The sequence below is a fragment of the Hipposideros armiger genome, unplaced genomic scaffold, assembly GCF_001890085.2.
Source record: "Hipposideros armiger isolate ML-2016 unplaced genomic scaffold, ASM189008v1 scaffold_553, whole genome shotgun sequence".
Classification (NCBI taxonomy): Eukaryota; Metazoa; Chordata; class Mammalia; order Chiroptera; family Hipposideridae; genus Hipposideros; species Hipposideros armiger.
Window position 1 is genome coordinate 1,012,932 of NW_017731903.1, and position 18,034 is coordinate 1,030,965.

An 18,034-nucleotide genomic window follows, 5' to 3' on the forward strand; every position below is an offset into this window, starting at 1 on the left:
CCTTGGCATTCACCACCCACCCAGCCTTCCTGCCCCTCCTCACCCTCAGCTCAGCAGGGGCAGGAGGTAGTCCTTGTCCTTGAAAGGCCTTATTCCCAAACTCTTCCTTATGGCATCTCCATATTATCTGATAAAGGAAGGAAGCCAGATAAGCCATGAGTGGCTTTAATTAGGGTTAAATGAGGGCATTTGAAGCTGCCACTTTTCCTTTTTCCCATTTGAGGGACTTTCCCCTCCTGCTTCCTGCTTCCTCTCCAAATTTCCTGTCTCAACCCTCCCCGCCACCTCCAATGAAGCCTTCCAGCTGTCCCATCAGTCAGTCCCCTTTCCCCCTCAATCCCCCAAGGTCTTACAATAACACATAGCGCACTGCTAACTAAATGCTGGTCCCTGTCTATGCGCTCTGCTGTAACTCAGGCCTTCCTCAAACAAACCTCCAGAGTAGATGTTATTATTACCTATTATTCAGGTGAAGACACCAAGGCACAGAAAGAGACAGTAGCTTGCTGAACGGTAAGCCAGAATTCAAACGCAGGCAGTCTGGCTCCATGGCCCAGGCCCTGAGCCCCACCCAGCATGGGGCTCTCCGGGAAAACTGGACATGGCTAATTGTGTTTCAGTTTCATGGGGTTATGAGTCAGTCAAATGTCAGTTGAGAAGGGAGACCTTTGGGATCGTCTAGTTCAAACCCTTCATTTTATAGATGAAGAAAAGTGTCCCTTAGTGCTCTGTACTTGGGGACCAGCCCAAGCTTACACAGGACAAGGTCCAGAGGAGGAGCCCATCCTGCGTCCTCTCAGCACCATTTGTGCAGCATGCGCTCTTTTTATCATCCAGGTGTCGGGCTCCCCAAGAACAGAAGCAGGGTTTCTTTTGTGGCCTAGGGTGACCCTATAATTTATTGTCCAAACTTGGTCACTTCTTAGAGTGAAAGGGGACACTATTAGTAGTTATGCTGCTGCCACAGTGTAAACTGAGATTATCCTGGGCAAACTGGGCCATATGGTTACTCTGCCTACAGTGGCTGTGATGGTGGGGTGGGACCGGTGCTGGACGTGGTGCAGAGGCACAGACCCAAAGGGATTTGGTCCAGCAGGTGGACAGTGGGCAGCAGACAGGAGTGGGGACTTCAGATGCCCCTGTGGGGCAAGAGGCTCAGGAGTACTCTAGTCCCTGGCATGGGGCTGTCCAAGGGAGGCAGAATCTGACCCCCAGGGGACCTGTAGCACTGTCCAGAGCAGCCAGGTAGATGGAGAGGAAATTGTGCTGCTGCCAGGATCCGGTACAGCACGGGCCCAGGCCTGAAGAGCGAGGTCAGGCTCAGAGTCCCTGGGTAGTCTGGAGTGGCCGCCAACTCTGACCCTGCACCCAAGTTACTCTCCCACTCCTCTTTTCAGCACTCCCATGGCCCCTTGTATGTAATCATAACAAATATATCTTGAGCACTTGCTGTATCTCAGTACTTAGCTAGCTGCTGGCATCACAAATATGAAGCTGGGAACATGTAGTCGGTGCCTTCAGTCCTCTGGGACCAGTGAGAGGAGAGACACAAGGTGTCAAAAGTTCACTGGTGTCATGGCTGGGGAATTTGGGAAGGCATCTGGGGGAGAGGCCATTTGTGCTGGGCCCTGAAGGGCAAGTGGGAGTTTGTTAGGCCAGAAGAGGAGAACATTCTAGGCACGGGGTCAGCACATACACATGGTTCTAACCTTTGCAAGACAAGCAGTCCTCAGAATTGTGTTGATGTGCGTGATTTAAGTATTATACATCTGTATTTTATTACAGTGAAAGAAACTGCCTACTTTCCACTCTTACCTTCAGTTTGTAATTGTTGACTTACTTGCCTCCCACCAACAGATTGAGTCCTTAGTAGGCGAAGACTGGGGTCTCCTTGATCTCGGTATCCTCAGTGCCTGGCTCTGGCATATTCATTTTAGTTTTCAATCAATATGTGTGGGTAAATGAACAATGCCATGGTCATGCACACCTGGGACGTATTATTCCTTTGCACTGCTGCCCCATTGTTGGAACAAAGTGTTTGAGGACAGGAGGATCCTGGGATGGGCATCCCAAATGCCCATTTCCTGGACCCCTGACAGGTGCTGCTGCCTGAGGACTGTCTGGCTGTAATTTGATGCAGCTCAGAGCAAGAACTGGAAGAACAGGAAACCCTGTGACTCACAACGGTGCAACAGGATCCTGGAGGAGTGGCCCAGAGCCTCCTGTCAGCTCCACACTTACCCTGTGGCCCCAGGCTTGTCAGTACACAGTGCTTCAGAGCTGGAATCTCCCTGAGGTGGCATGGCAGTCCCCAGTCCCCAGTGAGGGTCCGTCTTGTCCCATCTGAAAAAAGGGTTGTAGCAGATCTCTTTCAGAGGACAGGAGCCTTAAAGAATCCAGGATCTTCTGTGTCTTTTCCTTCCCAATATTCCGTTTTTTTAAAATTTTTTAATTACTTTTTAATTTTTTTAAAATCAGGAACATCTGGCCTTGGTTTGGTAACTTTACAGAATAAATTGGCTGCTTTTTGCACAGCCTTGGTCCTCTCAGGAGTCTGTGAAGGCATTATCACTAATGAGGTCACTGACAGCAGTTACCTAGCTTTCCTCGGATGGGCACACCTGTGCCCCGGGTTAGGGCACTCAACTGGCCACCAGATGTGGGTCCTGCCAGGGATGTGGCCTGTGGTTTGGGGAAGCTTTTCCAAGCGTTGGTTTCCTCATCAAAGATTTGTGGTAAAACACTGGCAAGGGAATAATGCAAAAGTATGAAATTCTTTAGAAACGAAACTGCAAGCATGTGTAAGCACGTAGTCACTGGGAGGCTGTGTGTGGCTGCATTTAGATTAGGAGGCTCCCCTCTAGTTTGACCTCTTTTGAACTCTCTGATCTCCTTGGGCCCTCTGACTATGCACAATGGGTAGACTAGGGCCTAGTCAGTGGCTTCTCTTTTTTTCTTCCCAAAGTTTTAAATTGAAGTATAATATGCACAGGAAAATGAACTCACCAGGTGATCACTGCCTGGGTCCAGTAACAAATCATTACCAGCACCAGCACTAACCCCAACTTAGTGTCATTGCTATCCTGACTTGTAGCAGCCAGTATTGATCTGTTTCTGTACTTACTATAAATGGGCTTATACAATATGCCCCCTAGTGTGTCTGGCTTCTTTCACCCAACTTTATATTGTGAGATACATCTATGTTTATTGTTACATGTGGTGGTAGGTGATGCATTCTGATTGCTCTGTAGTACCCCTGCCCCTGCCCCTCCAACCCTGTTTTGACTGGTTGAATTAAAGTAAGTGAGACTAGACAAAGTCCTTCACTTCATTTCTTTTGAGGAGGCTGGGTGGGAGCCTTGGAGACACACACACACACACACACACACACACACACACACACACACACACAGTGCCAAAAAAATGTATACACATTTTAAGAAAGGAAACTGTATTAAAATTGTAATACTCTCTATATACCGATAGCAAAAGATGAATACAAGCCACATTTGACTTCTGCAATTACAAGAGGTGCTTAAAGTGGTTACCATCAGCGTCCAGACACTTCAGATTACGGTGAGCTACTGCTTGAGCAATGTTGACCAAAGTGTCCATTTGTATACATTTTCTTGGCACTCCCGATATTTACACACACACACACACACACACACACACACACACACACACACACACACACACACACAGATAGTAATACCTTGGTTTGCGAGCATAATTCATTCCAGAAACAAACTACTCATATTGCAAGACTTCACTCGTTTACCACATTAAAATGTATTAGAAATGTTTGCTCATCTTGCGGAACACTTGCAAACCAAGTTATTCGCAACCCAAGGTTTTACTGTATATGATAGAAAATTCAGTGGCATTAAGTACATCACATTGTTGTACAACCATCACTACTCCATTTCCAGGATTGATTTCTTTTAAAATTATGTTCCTGTACACTGTAGTGCTTTGCATGTAACTGGTTTTCAATAAAAGCTATAAAATGGGGGAATCTGGGGTCCCAGCAGTGGTCAGAGTCTCAAGGGTTGAAAGATAGGGATCTTACAGATTTAGATGTTGAAATTGAAGGTTTCTTTTACACTTTTCTTTGAAACTGCCTAAGGTATTCAAGATAGGTTTTGTATGTAACTTTATGTAGCAATCCATCAAAGTTGGAATGTTACTCTCTTCTAGATATCAATAGTTTGATCAGGACCACTTTCTTGGTAGGACCGGACAGGGTGGACTCAGGAACCAGACATTGACCACCAGCCACCCAATTGGAATTGGCCTGTAAGATAAGATGGGCCCGTCTGGACCTGCAGTAGGATGATCAATTCTTGTTTTTGGCAATAGAATAAGGCGCCTGGGTGATCCAGATACTAGTCTCAACTGTGTGGCCTTGGCCAAGGCTGCTCCCTGGCCTCAGTTTCTCTGAAGTCCCTTTCTGGGTCTCCCCTCCAGGCCTTTCCTTTTGGGGATTCCTCAGACTTGGCTGGGGCTGCATCTGTCCCACTGGGCCACTGCATACTTTGAGGTGACGGGTCTACCAGGGCGACCTTCTTCTCCCTCCATTCCTTGCATTGTTGTTGCTATGACATGATTTCCCCTCTTTTTAGTGTTAGTCTGGAAGGAAATATGGGCCCTTAAGGAGATGGGCTTCCCATTTGGGGTGTTAGCCTATTTCATAAAAACTATGAGATTAATTTCCTTTTAGTACTCCTCCTGCCTGTACCCACAATTCTGTACTGGAGGTGGGCATGTCACAGTGGTGTGTTATGATAAGAAAGAAGCTGACCGACATTGCCCAATGAGGAAGTTCTAATCTCCTCAAGATTGTTAAGTAGATAGCCTCGGAAGCTACTATCTCTTTCTCTGTAATAAACAGCCTTGTCTGTGCAGGCAGGTGGCCTTCCTATGCCTCAGCCAGGCTTTGCGTCAGGCCTGCCCCTGTTTCGCCAGCCTGGAATGCCCCCTCCTTTCTCACTTTCTCCCTGACAGAGATTTAAAGAGAAGCAGCCCAGTGTAATAGGACACACACCCACCACAGAAAAAGAAGGAGCAATTTAGGGAAATAGTCTCTGTTTTGTTAACCGGAATGTGACTAAATAGAGTTAAGAAATGTTCGTGGATCCTCTGAGGGTGGCACCTGGCAGAGGGGAGTCTAGGAGAAAAGGGGAAAAGGGGGTAGAAAGAAAGGGGGGGTGATAGAGAGCTTTACGTTCATCACCCCATTTATGCCAGTGACTGTTGTATAGGACTATTCATCCTATTTTAGAAGGAGGAATCTGGAACTCAGATGGAGAGTTACTCATCCAATGTTACACACCTGTGCAAATACTAGAGCCAGGATTTGAACACTGATTTTGCTTTGCTTTTATTTTTTTTTAAGATTTTATTGGGGAATTGGGGGAGGGGAACAGCGCTGGGGAATCGGGGGACGGGGAACAGACAAGTTGCTGTCCTTTTGTTCTTCAGTCTAGTTGTGGAGGACGTTGCTTCACTGGCCCATGTTGGTATTATCATTGCGCTCTTCCTGGGTCAGGCAGATCTGTCGCTGGCCTCTGGATGGCTGCTCACGGTGGCTCTTGGCAGCTCACACCAGCTGCCAGCCGCTCACGCAGCTGCCAGCCACTCATGGTAGCCCATGGCAACCCACTGCAGCAGGGGCTGCAGCCTATGCCGTCACTGGCGACTCACAGCAGCCCAGCTCCAGGTCGAGCTGTTGTTCAGCATCTTAGCTGTAGAGGGCAGTGTCACTGGCCCCATGTGGGCTCTGGACCGGGGCCCTGTTGGTCAGAGCTGGTGTCCCAAGCCAGCTCTTAACCAATGCGCCACTCGGCCGGCCCCTGAACCCTGATTTTTCTGATGCCACAGCCTACACGTTTACCACCACCAGCTACGAAATGAGAGTTGGCCTGAATGATTCTGCTTTGCTAGTTTCCTAATATATTAATTACTAACTTTCAATGACCCCAGGCAGAAAAGTGGTAAAAATGACCTTAAGCAATGTTGACAAGAACACAGCCCACCATTATCACATTATTGGCATCATGGATACCAGCCCAGGGAGAGGGGAAGATGTTTGAGCACTCAGCCCTAAAGGTGTCAGTTTGGTTAGTCTGGAATGGATCTTTGGACTTCTTAATGTTTTTTTAAAAACTCATGTCATTCTGATGTGTAGCTAAGTTTAGAAACTCTTATCCCAAGTGGCAGAATGGAGACTAGACAGAAGTTATCAGAAAGTAGGTTTATCTTAGACTGAGGAAAAGCTTTCTAACTAGAGCTTACCAACAATAGAAGCTAACCAACATAGAGAAGTATGTTTCTCCTTGCTTGGAAGCATTCAAACCTAGGCCTGATGACTTACTGGAGTGAGAGAGACAAATGAGAAAAACTCGAGTGCTGTCTGTGTTCAGTGGGATTGAACTCATTTCCCCCAGGGTCTTTCCTTTCTAAGAGTAAGTATTTTGTCGCTGTAGTCCTACTTCCCCGTGTACGTTTGGTATCTCCTAAATGACTTTCTCCCGTGACCTTGGGCCTGGTGTTCCCTCCCTCTGGCTGCACTGTGGGTGAAAGTTGGCAGGATTCTGCAAAGTGCATTCATGTCCTCCCCATTCTAGGAAATCCTTCTTTGTATGGAGGCTGCTTCTTGTTTCTAACTTCTGCCTCCCTCGGCTGCCCTTCCCCCAGTATAGTAATACCGGCCAAAGCTGGATGGGCCCAAATGGTATGTTTAGGAAACTGTGATGTTAAATTACCTTTCCCTTCCTGCGTGGCCCTAATAAACTCAGTGTGGAGAGAGCATCATGTTGTGCAAGAGGGGAAGTTTGGGGCAAGGTGCTATAGTTGCATTTTCTACAGCTGTTCCATGTCTTTTCTCTTCGTCTCATGTGGTGGCGAGGTAATTAAGGCCCTGGGATCATCCAAGAAATCATGGGGAGGGGTGCCAGCCCATACTAAGAGGGCCCACAGGACAGGTGAGGGTGCTGGTCCCAAGGGCCTGGCTTTGGAGCCAGACACACCTGAGTTTGAATTCTAGCTCTGCCCCTCACCATCGAGTGACCTGTTACCAAAGGACAATGGAAGTCTAGTCAGTAAAACCATAGGATGGTGTCTGGCACATAAGAAATGCTTGGTAAACATTCAGCTGCTGTAACAATCATCATCGTTTTCATTGAATACTGAGAGGTGATAATAATCTTTTGGGTAAAGAGTAACATAACTTGAGTGAAGGCTGACTGTTTACTTGTAGGGTCTTTGAGGGTTAAGGATGAGAAGTAGCAACTGAATTTCCAACAAGCCTTGTCACAGCTTAAACATCAAAGTTAAACTAAAAATGGCCACTGTAGGATTGTGGCTGCTCCATCTTTGCTCTTCTGTGTATGTGACCTCACACTCCAAGAGGTGATGGTACCACCTTTTAAGAGGTGGTGCAGGCTCTGCTCCCCCACGCAGGAATTCTCCTGCTTCCTTGGCAACACCCAGAGCCATCTATGGGGAGTGGGAGGCAGTGAGGCGCTAGCCCTCTCCTTCTGTCTTTGGGAGGGTAGTAATGTGGAAGCCCCAACTTTGTCATGTATCAAACTCATGATAATGTCCAGAGATATGTCTGCTGCCCCTGCTTCCCTCTGACTTGCCGGGCCAGACCCATGGGCCGTACCTGCCACTTTTTGCCCTTTGTATCTGCATTGAGGATGACTGGAAGAGAAAATGGCCTTTTAGTGGGCGTAGCCAGCCTCAATGTTCTACAATGCCATTAGGCCTGTATAGACCCCACTGTTGTCCAACAGAAGAAGGGCATTCATCTAGCAGAGTGGACCAGAACATAGAGGAGCCAGGCTGCCCAGTTTGATCCTGACTTGGTCCTTTGCATCTGTGTGACTTTGGGCACATTGGCTTCTCCTCTTGATAGAGGGTGGCTGAAACACTACCTACTTCACAGGGCTGCTATGAGAATTAAAGGAGTTAATGGGCCTAAAACCTTGAGAATCTCAGGATGGATATACCATTATATGTGGTAACAGTGCCACGTAGGGATTTGCTGTTATTACTGTTGCCCACGAGGGCACCTTGGGCTGTTCCCGGATAGGGCCTGGCATTGGCCTCTGGTCTGGTGGTCCCGGACTTTGTGCATTCACACCAAGATGCGTCAGCCATGAGGCAGCATTCCTGGAGCAGCCCAGCTGTCATTGGATCTGGAACAGGCAGCCTCTGAAGTGATTAGAGTTGTCCTGAGCCCTGGGGTCACCAGACATTTGTCTCTCATTGCACCAGTAGAGAGGGGACTTGTCTGAAGCTGTACCCTTTGACCTCCTGGGAAGCCTCAAACAACATTGTCAGGGAGGCTGGGCCTCTTCAGGAGCACCCTGGCTCCCTAGTGTTGAAGGAAACCCACATCAGTGATCCAACTTGGGGCGGGGCTGATGCAACCTGGGAGACTGAGGCAGACTTGGGCTCAAGGCAAGTGAAGCACCAGGAGCCTGAAATCAGAAAACAGAATGGACGGTTGGATTCTTCCTGATTTGGGCTAGTGGACTTGGTTTGTGGCAGCTCTTTAATAAATGCCGATAACAGGGAATTCTGGCAAATTCTCATTTCTGCAAATTGGAAACCCAGCATGACAAGCCTGGTTCCTCTGCTGGCTGGGGAGGGAGACAGCCTTTACCACTTCTCTGTTCCTACTTGACCATTTTCCACCCCGTGTGAGGATTGTGTCCGCCAATTTTGTTGTTTTGTAACCACATGGCAGTGGAGAGGGGTGGGCCAATTCACCAGACCTTCTTTCACCTTGCTTATAGCTGCTTTTGGCATTTTACTCCACACTCTGATCCTTTACTTCTTGAGATTTTAGAAGAATGATAAAAGATTAGTACTGATCAGGATATTTGAAAGATCTGAGGAGGGGCAAAAATAGGCCCAAAGAGAAGAACGTGCCCCAAATCCCACAGGGAGTTAGGATGTAGCCTGGAAGAGAGCAGGTGTAAGGGGACACGAAAGGGGAACACTGGGTTGTCCTTTTCTTAAATGATTCAATGCCTTTTGCTGTTCCTCTGAAAATCCTACACTGCAAGTTCGGTTAAAAAAAATATCTGAGAAGACCTGACTAAAAAATGCTGGAAGTTATAATAGGCTATAATATTAATGAGCATATTTGTGTGGGAAAGCTAATAAAAATTTATGCTCCTTTGTCAGAGTTGGGTAAGAGCAAGGGACAGGCAGGGACCGACTTGTGTTTTCCACAGGGTATCAGTGGTGATGGTCATCAGCCAGGCTTTGCCCTTGGAAATCCTGGAGTTTTGGAGCTGGGAAGAGCAGGGTCCCTTTGGTCCCTCAGTTTGCTGATGAGGCTGGGAGGACCATGATCCTCCTATCTTGAGGGCACAGCTGGGGCCTGGCCTAAGGTTCCTGATTCTCTCTAGCCCCACCCTCCATGTCCAGCAGCCTCCCCTGTCTTGGACACTGCTGCTGAGAACAGAGATGTTGTGAAAACCTGTGTACTTTCTTGGGTGGATTTCTGTCAGATCTTTTCTTAGTAGGAGAAAACTGGGAATATCCATGGCCAAGGCAGATGATGCTTCCAAGACGGAAACCATCTGAGGACTTCTGACACTTTTCCTTCTCCTCGTATTAAATCTGGGAAAAGTTCATGTACATTTATGCTGGAACAAGACCAGTGAAATAACTATAGAAAGCTGCTTTCAGCCCTGATGACAAGGAGAGGTTGGGTTACTATGTATGTAGAGTCTCTATTATGTGTCGGGCACTGTGCTGGGCTTCAGGGGTGCAAGAGTGAACAAACAGACATGGCTTTTCTTGCCCTTGGTGCTTATATTCGGACATTAATAACTATATATTTCCAAATTGTGGATGGATAGTGTTGTGAAGGGAAAAGTCCGAGTTCTTAGAATAATGGGCGGCTTGACTGTTTTATTCAGAGGATCAGAGAAGGCCTCCATGGAGAGAGGCCTGAAGGATTGGTAAGAGGTCGGATGGCAGGTAAAGAGAGGGGTAAGGAGCTGTAGGGCCTGCGTGAAAGGGCTCTGAGGCAGGGAAGGGTGAGTTGGGTGAGTTGGGGATTGAACCAAGGGTAGAGTCTGCATAGGAGTGCAGAGGCATGCAATGAGATTAGGAGGTGGGGAGAGGCCAGACCATATAGAGCCTTGTAAGGATTTCCAAGGGGTTTGGTGCTAACGGAAAGCCATTGCAAAGTTTTAATCAGGGAAATAGCAGAGTCTGGCGGAGGGTGGAAAATGGATGGAAGAGGTAAAAGTAGAATTGGGATTGTGTAAATCCAGGCACGACGTGGTGACTGCTTGACCTAGGGTGAGAGGTGATAGGGTTGGCACAACTGACCGTAATAGGTATGTGGGGGACAAGAAGCGAGGAGGGTCAGCAGTGAACTCTGGTTCAAGGGATGCTGCCTTCGATACTAAAATTTAACCTTTCTGAAAAGAACTCCTCTCTTCCCCAATAAGCTTTTCCTCTAGTCTTGACCATTCTCTAGAAATAAAATTCAACCTATTTTTCTAATTTTAATTTTTACTTTTGTTTCTTTTAAAAAATAAAGTCCTGTCAAATGAATTCCAGTTATAATACATGGTCTTAGTAATAACCTTCTGTATGTTACAGATTTTATTCTTTTGAAGAGCTGAGTGATGTTCTATGACATAGATGCATACCATCGTTTATTTCACTTACAGGTCTCTACTCTTGTTTTCCTCCTTTTGCAGGTTGACCAGTATCTCTACCACATGCGTCTTTCTGATGAGACCCTTCTGGAGATCTCTAAGCGGTTCCGTAAGGAGATGGAGAAAGGACTTGGAGCCACCACCAACCCCACTGCTTCAGTGAAAATGCTGCCTACCTTTGTGAGGTCTACTCCAGATGGGACAGGTACTGTAATGGGGGGGAAGATGGCTCTGGCTGCTCCATTGCTATGGGGAGGAGATTTGTATGGCTTTGCTCAGGGACCCAAAGAGCTGTGCGTCAGTGAAGGTTCTTCGGTTTGAAGCCTCAGAAACCAAACCTGGTTAACTTAGGCATACAGGGAACTTAAAGGAAGTCTGTGGGATGGGCTAGGCAGGAAGACAGGGAAAGCAGGCAGCCTCAGCAGTCAAGGTAGAAGTACATCCTTGTCACCCGACCAGAGCATTGCTGTCAGCCATTTGTTTCCCATCCATGTGCTGAGAAAGGCTGCTTGGCTGTTTAGGATTTTGTGGGCCCACTGACATTGCACTTGGTGGTGATGACAAACGTGTCTAAGATGGTCACAGCCATAGGCCGTGGCCGTCTCTGGCCCACCTAACTTGGCACATTCCATCATCTTGCTGGAGAAACAGTGTGGTACCAATTGTCCTAGATTGTTGTTGAACTCCATGAAAAAAGAGCGTTAGAAGTCCAGATCAACTTGGGAGGATGTGAAGAGCCACAGTGCATATGAAGGTATTCAAGACTCTGAAGTTATGCAATAAGAACCTGTCAAGCTGTGTTTAATCCCATGATTCGGATATAGAATTTGTATTTCATGGTGCACCACCTGGCAAGTACTTGAATCAAACTGGAGAAAGGGGCCATGGTGGAGATTGAAGTTGGAAGGTGGTTTGGGGCTAGATCACAGAAGGCATTGGATGCCTGCCTAAAACACTGAGTCTTTCTTCAGTAAGCATTGGGGAATAATTGAAAGGTTTCGAGGGGCGAAAGCAGAACTGTCTTGGTATAATGGGTATCATCAGTAGTATCTATAGAGTGGAAGAGGGGTGATGGGCGGCTGGTAGAGGACAGGACATTCGCCCAGGTGGCATGTGTTGGGCAGGGGTGAGGGGGTTTCTAAGGTGATACCAGGATGTTGAGCCCAGCTGCCTGAGGGTGGCACCATCCTCAGAGAAGGGAATGGAGCTAAGTTATGTCAGTGCTTTCACACAGCGTGTTTCATTTAATCTTCACAGTAACCCTTCATTTTAGAGATGAGGTGCCTGTGGGGCCTTGAGGGGTGAGGAGTGTGAGGTGGCCACCCACATCTAGAGCGGGGGAGAAAGAGCCAAAGGGGCAGCTGCCAGGGCAGTGGAGGAAATAGGAAACAGAGTCCAAGAACCTGAGGGAGAGAAAGCGCCCAGAAGCTGGTCACTAGGGAGGCATTTGCAGAGAAGTCCTGGGGTAGGGGGTTAGGGAAGGTCACAGGACAGGGTTTGTTCATGCGCCACGTACCTTCACTATTTCCATCACTTCTGTCCTTGAGGCTTACCTGCCTGAGAGCCAATAGGGACCTGGTTTGTCTAACAAGACTTTGTACCTTTCTATGATTCCTAAAATAAGTATGTGTTTGCCGAAGCCTTGGGACCCAGCCTGGACCCAAGGGTGTGACCTTGTTCAGGATTGTTCTCCGAGTGTTTGTGTCTCAGACTTCAAAGAGCTTCTTGAGGTGAGGGCCCCCCCCCCCCCAGTTCTTAGGTATCCCTTGTGTAACCTCTAGGTTGGCACTGTACCTGCCACACCCTCTGACTGGTGGCCACACCCACTTCTATTGTTTCTATTTGACATTCTGATAAATTTACTGGCTTCTTAACACCAGGGACCTTGTCCTTATTTCAGGCACTAGCACTAATCCAGTCCCCTAAATATTTACTAAATGTGTATTATGGGTAAGGGCTTTTCTGAACTCCTAGATGCAGTAACTCATTTAATTTTTACAAAACCCTATAAGAAGTAGGTACCAATTTTATCTACTATTTTCTTAGATGAGGAATTTGAGACTCAGATGGTCAAATGACTTGCCTAAAGTCACATAGTTAACGAGAGGCTGAGTCAGGATTCAAACTCATCTATGCCAAAGGTTAGGCATCAAGACTGCACCAATCCATTATGTGTGTGTGAGCATGATCAGAGCACACAGCACATGCTCAGCTAAGACTTTTTGAAATCAGATTGGGTTTGGATGTCTGGCTGGTGAATAAGTTTGCTGGGGAGAACTAGGTATGGGACTGGCTTTTTTTTCTTCTCATTGCTTTCTTGAGATTGGAGACACAGAGACCCTTCTCTACCTCTCGAGGTTTGTACAAGTTGCTGCACTGTGTGGTCACTGAGTTCCCTTCCCTGATCTCAGGCTGGAGTCCTGGGAGCCTGTCTGTGTCCCACCTCTGCCCCAGGTTAGTACAGCAAGTGTGGTTTTGGCCTCTGTGAATGTGAGCTGCCTGGACTGAGGACAGAAGCCAGAGGCTGACTCCTGCAGCCTTCTGGGGCTGAAGGGTCTGGGGCAGGACCTGTCTGCCTGATGCAGAAATGGGACATGACTTTTGTGACACCCAGAGTGCCTCTTTATAATTGCAAATTCTACAGTGTAAATGGAGATGATGTGTAAAAGGAATACTGTGTATTGAATGTTTTGAATACTGTGAATTCACGTAAGCAGAGCAAGTGGCCCCTAGAGAACTGGAGATCAGACTTTAGGAAACCTGGCCCACAGCCCCTTGCTTCCTCACTTGCTGGGAGGGGGGCGGGGGCATGTCCCAGCTCCTCACCTCTCTGGCACTCAGCCTTTTCTCCTATGTAAAATGAGAGGTGGGTCCAGCAGTCACAGGCTATTCTGCACGTGTACTAGAACTAGTGTGGTAATGTCTTTACACACAAAGTTCCTTGAAATGCTGTAAGGAGGGAAAAACCCTAATGTCCATCAGTTGGGCACTGGTCAATTTAATGCAGAAAACAGCCCTCTGCAACCCATCCTAAAGCATGAGATAGATTTATCTGTATTTGTATTCTGTAAAGTTGTGTGTATATGTGCATGTGCACAGCTGTGTACAAAGTCTCAAGCACATATATTGAGCTATTGATACTGGTTATCCTGGGACGTGAGGTTGGCAATAACTAGTTAAGTTGAAAACGTGTATATATGACAACTCAGTAATTTCACTTTCAACTATACCTTGAACTGACTCCCATATGAACTCAAGGAGACATGTCCAAAAATGCTCACAGCAGTGTTGCTTTTAATGACAACATATTGGGAACAGTTTATAGAAGATCCATGTGATGGAGTACAGTGTAACACGTTACATAAATGAGCATATATAAATATGGGTACATCTTAAAATCAGTGAGTAAAAAATTGTAGGACATGAATCTCATAGTAGTTGAATGCAAATTTAAAAAATCCCTTGGAGTTTTGCTTATGGATACACACACACACATCATAAGATTTTTTAGGATATAAACTGGGAAATGTACACCAGATAAGTGCTAGAGGTTGCTTCTGGAGAGTGAAATGGAACTGCAGAGGGGAACATGAGGGAATGTAATTGAAAGTGGTCAATGTCAAGGCTTTCAATTTTATGTTTTGTTAGTTGGGGCTATGAGTTATGGAATGGCAGCAAGGACCAGGGACATTCAACAGATCAAGCCTATTAAAAATGCAAATTCTCCTTTGTTGGTTCTTCAGTAAATTGCTGAGAGCAGAGACTGAGAGTGCAGGAACTGTTGCCTCTCCCCTAGATGTGGTCACACAGCATGGGCCTGATGGGTGCATCTGCTTCCTGGCCCAGGCCTCAGCCTGGGCTCTGTTGCTGTTACTGGTGATTCTCTCCCACAGAAGGCCAGAGTCCTTTATTCAAGTGGTGCCCACCCCATGCTGGCCTTACTTAGAACATTTCTTAGCCCATTCCTTTTCAGCATTATTTTTCAAACCTGCAAAATGAAACCTCGGATCTAAACCTCGGATCTAGAGGAAACTAATCTTTAAATCAGTGGCTCTCTAGCTTTTCTGGACTACATACTCACAGCAAGAAACACATAGGTATAAATATTGATGTATAACTTACAGATTTCAGGGACCAGTGTTTCTTCTTCTTCTTCTTCATTTTTGTTTTTTTTAAAATTGGGGAATTGGGGGAGGGGGAACAGCATTGGGGAATCGGGGAAGGGGAACAGACAAGTTGCTGTCCTTTGGTTCTTCAGTCTAGCTGTGGAGGATATTGTTTCACTGGCCCATGTTGGTATTATGATCATTTCACTCTTCCTGGCTGAGGCAGTCAGTTGCTGGCCATTGGACAGCCGCTCACGGCGGTTTACAGCAACTCTCGCTGGCTGCTGGCCACTCACGGTAGCTCACAGCAGCCCATTGCAGCCCCACTGCAGCCTATGCCGTTGACAGCCACTCACGGCAGCCCTGCTCCAGGTAGAGCTGTTGTTCACCATCTTAGCTGTAGAGGGCGCAGTGTCACTGGCCCATGTGGGATCTGAACTGGTGGCCCTGCTGCTCAGAGCTTGAGCTCCCAAGCCAACTCTTAACCAACTGCACCACTCAGCCAGCCCCCAGTGTTTATTCTTAAATGTGATGCAGTCCAATCTATTACCTTGCATTCTTTAAAAAAGTCGCTAGTGAGGACCTAGATTTTTTTCAGCTTGCAGTTGGACAGCCACTGCCTTCAATGCTCCTCACCCAATCTTGTCATATACAGGCATCTGTAAAATTGGCCACTTCTTGCCAGGGAGAAAAGTTTATTTCCTGTGGTAAGGGATGAAGGTCAGAATTCTAGGTTTCAATGGGGTTTTAATTCAAGCTGTGTGCTTTAGAGCAGTTTATTTATACCCTGATCCTCCGTTTCCTCATTTGTAAAAAGAGGAAACATCAGAGGGTTGGCTAACTGAGAATTAAGGTAGAATCGAATACATGACCTTCTCATGTATGTTATGAACACAGTCTTGGGTAGCCACCACCCACCACAGCAAAAGACATGATTTTATCTAAAGAGGGTCATTGAGCATCCCGAGGTCCTTTTGGAGGGAGCAGGTCTGGGGATTCGTCCCTATCACCAGAGGCCCTGCATTTTGGAGCGATGACCAGGTCCCAGCTCTTTTTTATACAGGTGCTAGCTATCTAATGTAAATCAAAGTCCTGGTAGAAAATGTGGGAGAGACATCAGGAAGTTTCAGGCTATCCATTTGTGATGGAGACCTCCATTACACCGAAGAAAAAGGAACCTCCAAATTATGGTTTGCGTTTTCTGTGAGAAGGAAGGGCATGCCAACAGCTGCTGAGCCCCTGAGGACTGATTCTAAAATACCTATGCTCCATAGATGTGTGAACCACCCAGTGCAAATAAACACAATTGGTGTAGATAAAAATGAAATACCGGGGTGCCAAAAAAATGTATACACATTTTAAGGGATGTTATCTATGTATTACTTTTTGAAGTTGAATTGAATTATGGTAGCAATGTATAGTATGATGTTCGCTCAAAAGGTGGCATTAATCAAATGAGTGCTAGCATCACCATGCGACAGGCAGGACAGTCAAAGAAAATGGCGGAAGCACGGTTACCAATCGAGAAGCACAAGACCATTTTGAAGTGGTATTTGAAATTCGAGAACGTTGTGGATGTACAACGACAATGGAGGCATGAGTATGCAACAGAACCTCCAACATGCCTAACAATTGCACTCATGCGTTATAAGTTTGAGATGCATGGTACTGTGTGTGATGGGCACAAGGGAAGATCCCCAGGAGGCTTTGCACAATTACAAGTCCTGCTTCTTCTGCAGTGGTGTTGGAACAGTTTACACTCCCATCACAGAAGTCTACCAAACAATGTTCGCTGTAATCAGAAGTGCCTGGACGCTGATAGTAACCACTTTGAGCATCTCTTGTAATCGCAGAAATCAAATGTGACTGGTATTCATTTTTTGTTATTGGTATATATTGAGTATTACAATTTTGATACAGTTTTTTCTTTCTTAAAATGTGTATATATTTTTTTGGCACCTTCTGTATGGATATATATATATATATATATAGAAATATACATATATATGTACATAGAAATTGTCATATGCCAGAAGCGATGTGTGACATGGAGTGTTATGATGGAGGATGATTTATGGCACACTTTAAAATACACCTTCTCTCAACAGTAGCTCATGCCCGACTGACTACACTGAACAAGTTGAAATTTGTCACACCCTATTACTAAAGTTTGACACACCACTTTCCATATTGAAGATCCCTGCCTTTCTGTTGGATGGCACTCAGCAGCAGCATTCACCGTATTTTGTGATCACAACAGAAAGGCTCCGTATCACACATCATTTCTGGTACCGCAATTTCTGTTAAATAAAAACATTATGGTGTATCCTCATCCACCTTATTCACCGGATCTGGCACCGTGCGACTTCTGGCTCTTCCCCAAAGTCAAAAGGATTCAGGACATTGAGGCAGCCACAACAGCGCAACTAAAGACACTTACTTAAGAGGACTTCCAGAACTGCTTCAGAAAGTGGCAAGAATGAAGGGATAAGTGTGTTGAAGCAAGGGGGCATATTTTGAGGGGGATAAATGGCAATGTGTCTTTTACTGTAATAATTTTTTTTTTTAAATTTAAACATTCACTGCACTCCTAGTGAGCAAGTGGAAGTGTTGGGGTTTAAACCCAGCCACCTGTGTGCCAATGCCTGGGCCCTGAGGCACACCACTAATGGTACATTTTGTGCTTCTCTATCTGCCCCCACCCCTGCCCCACTGTTAGCACAGTGCATTCATTCTTCTATTAGTAACTCAGGCCTAGCCGTTCAGCTTATTCAATAGATACCCCTCCGAGGCTGGTCCTCTATGGGGCAGCAGTGTGCTGAGCTGCTTTGTGACCTGCCTTTGGAGAGTGAAAATTGTCCTGGGGAGATAAGGCATACACAGATGAAATGATTACAGAATGATATGGCTCATATAATGCAAGCACCTGGCATGATAAAGAGAGACTCGTCTGGTGATAGATTGCATGGAGGCTGATAAAACCCTGAAATGAGCCCTTATCTCAGTTGCTCAGCATTGTATCAACAGCCAGGCAGTGGAGACAGATCAATAGCACACATACAAATGCATAAGTGGGTTTATATGGTGCCTACAATGTAAACTGAAGATAATATTGACAAATGACCTCCATATAGTGGTAGCTAGAGTTTATTAAACATTTACATGCTCCAGGCATTGTGCCAAACACCTTAGGCCTTCATTGCATTGACTCTTGATAAAAAAACTGTGTGT

The 18,034-nt window shown here is 46.3% G+C and overlaps 1 protein-coding gene across 1 annotated transcript in view; it reads left to right on the forward strand.

Moving 5' to 3' along the window:
* Positions 1-18,034, forward strand: part of HK2 (hexokinase 2) — a 67,717-nt gene that overhangs the window by 8,274 nt on the left and 41,409 nt on the right. Inside the window, exon 2 of the mRNA XM_019623608.1 lies at positions 10,740-10,902. Within this exon, the coding sequence (XP_019479153.1) occupies positions 10,740-10,902 (163 nt within the window). The remainder of the gene's footprint in view (positions 1-10,739; positions 10,903-18,034) is intronic.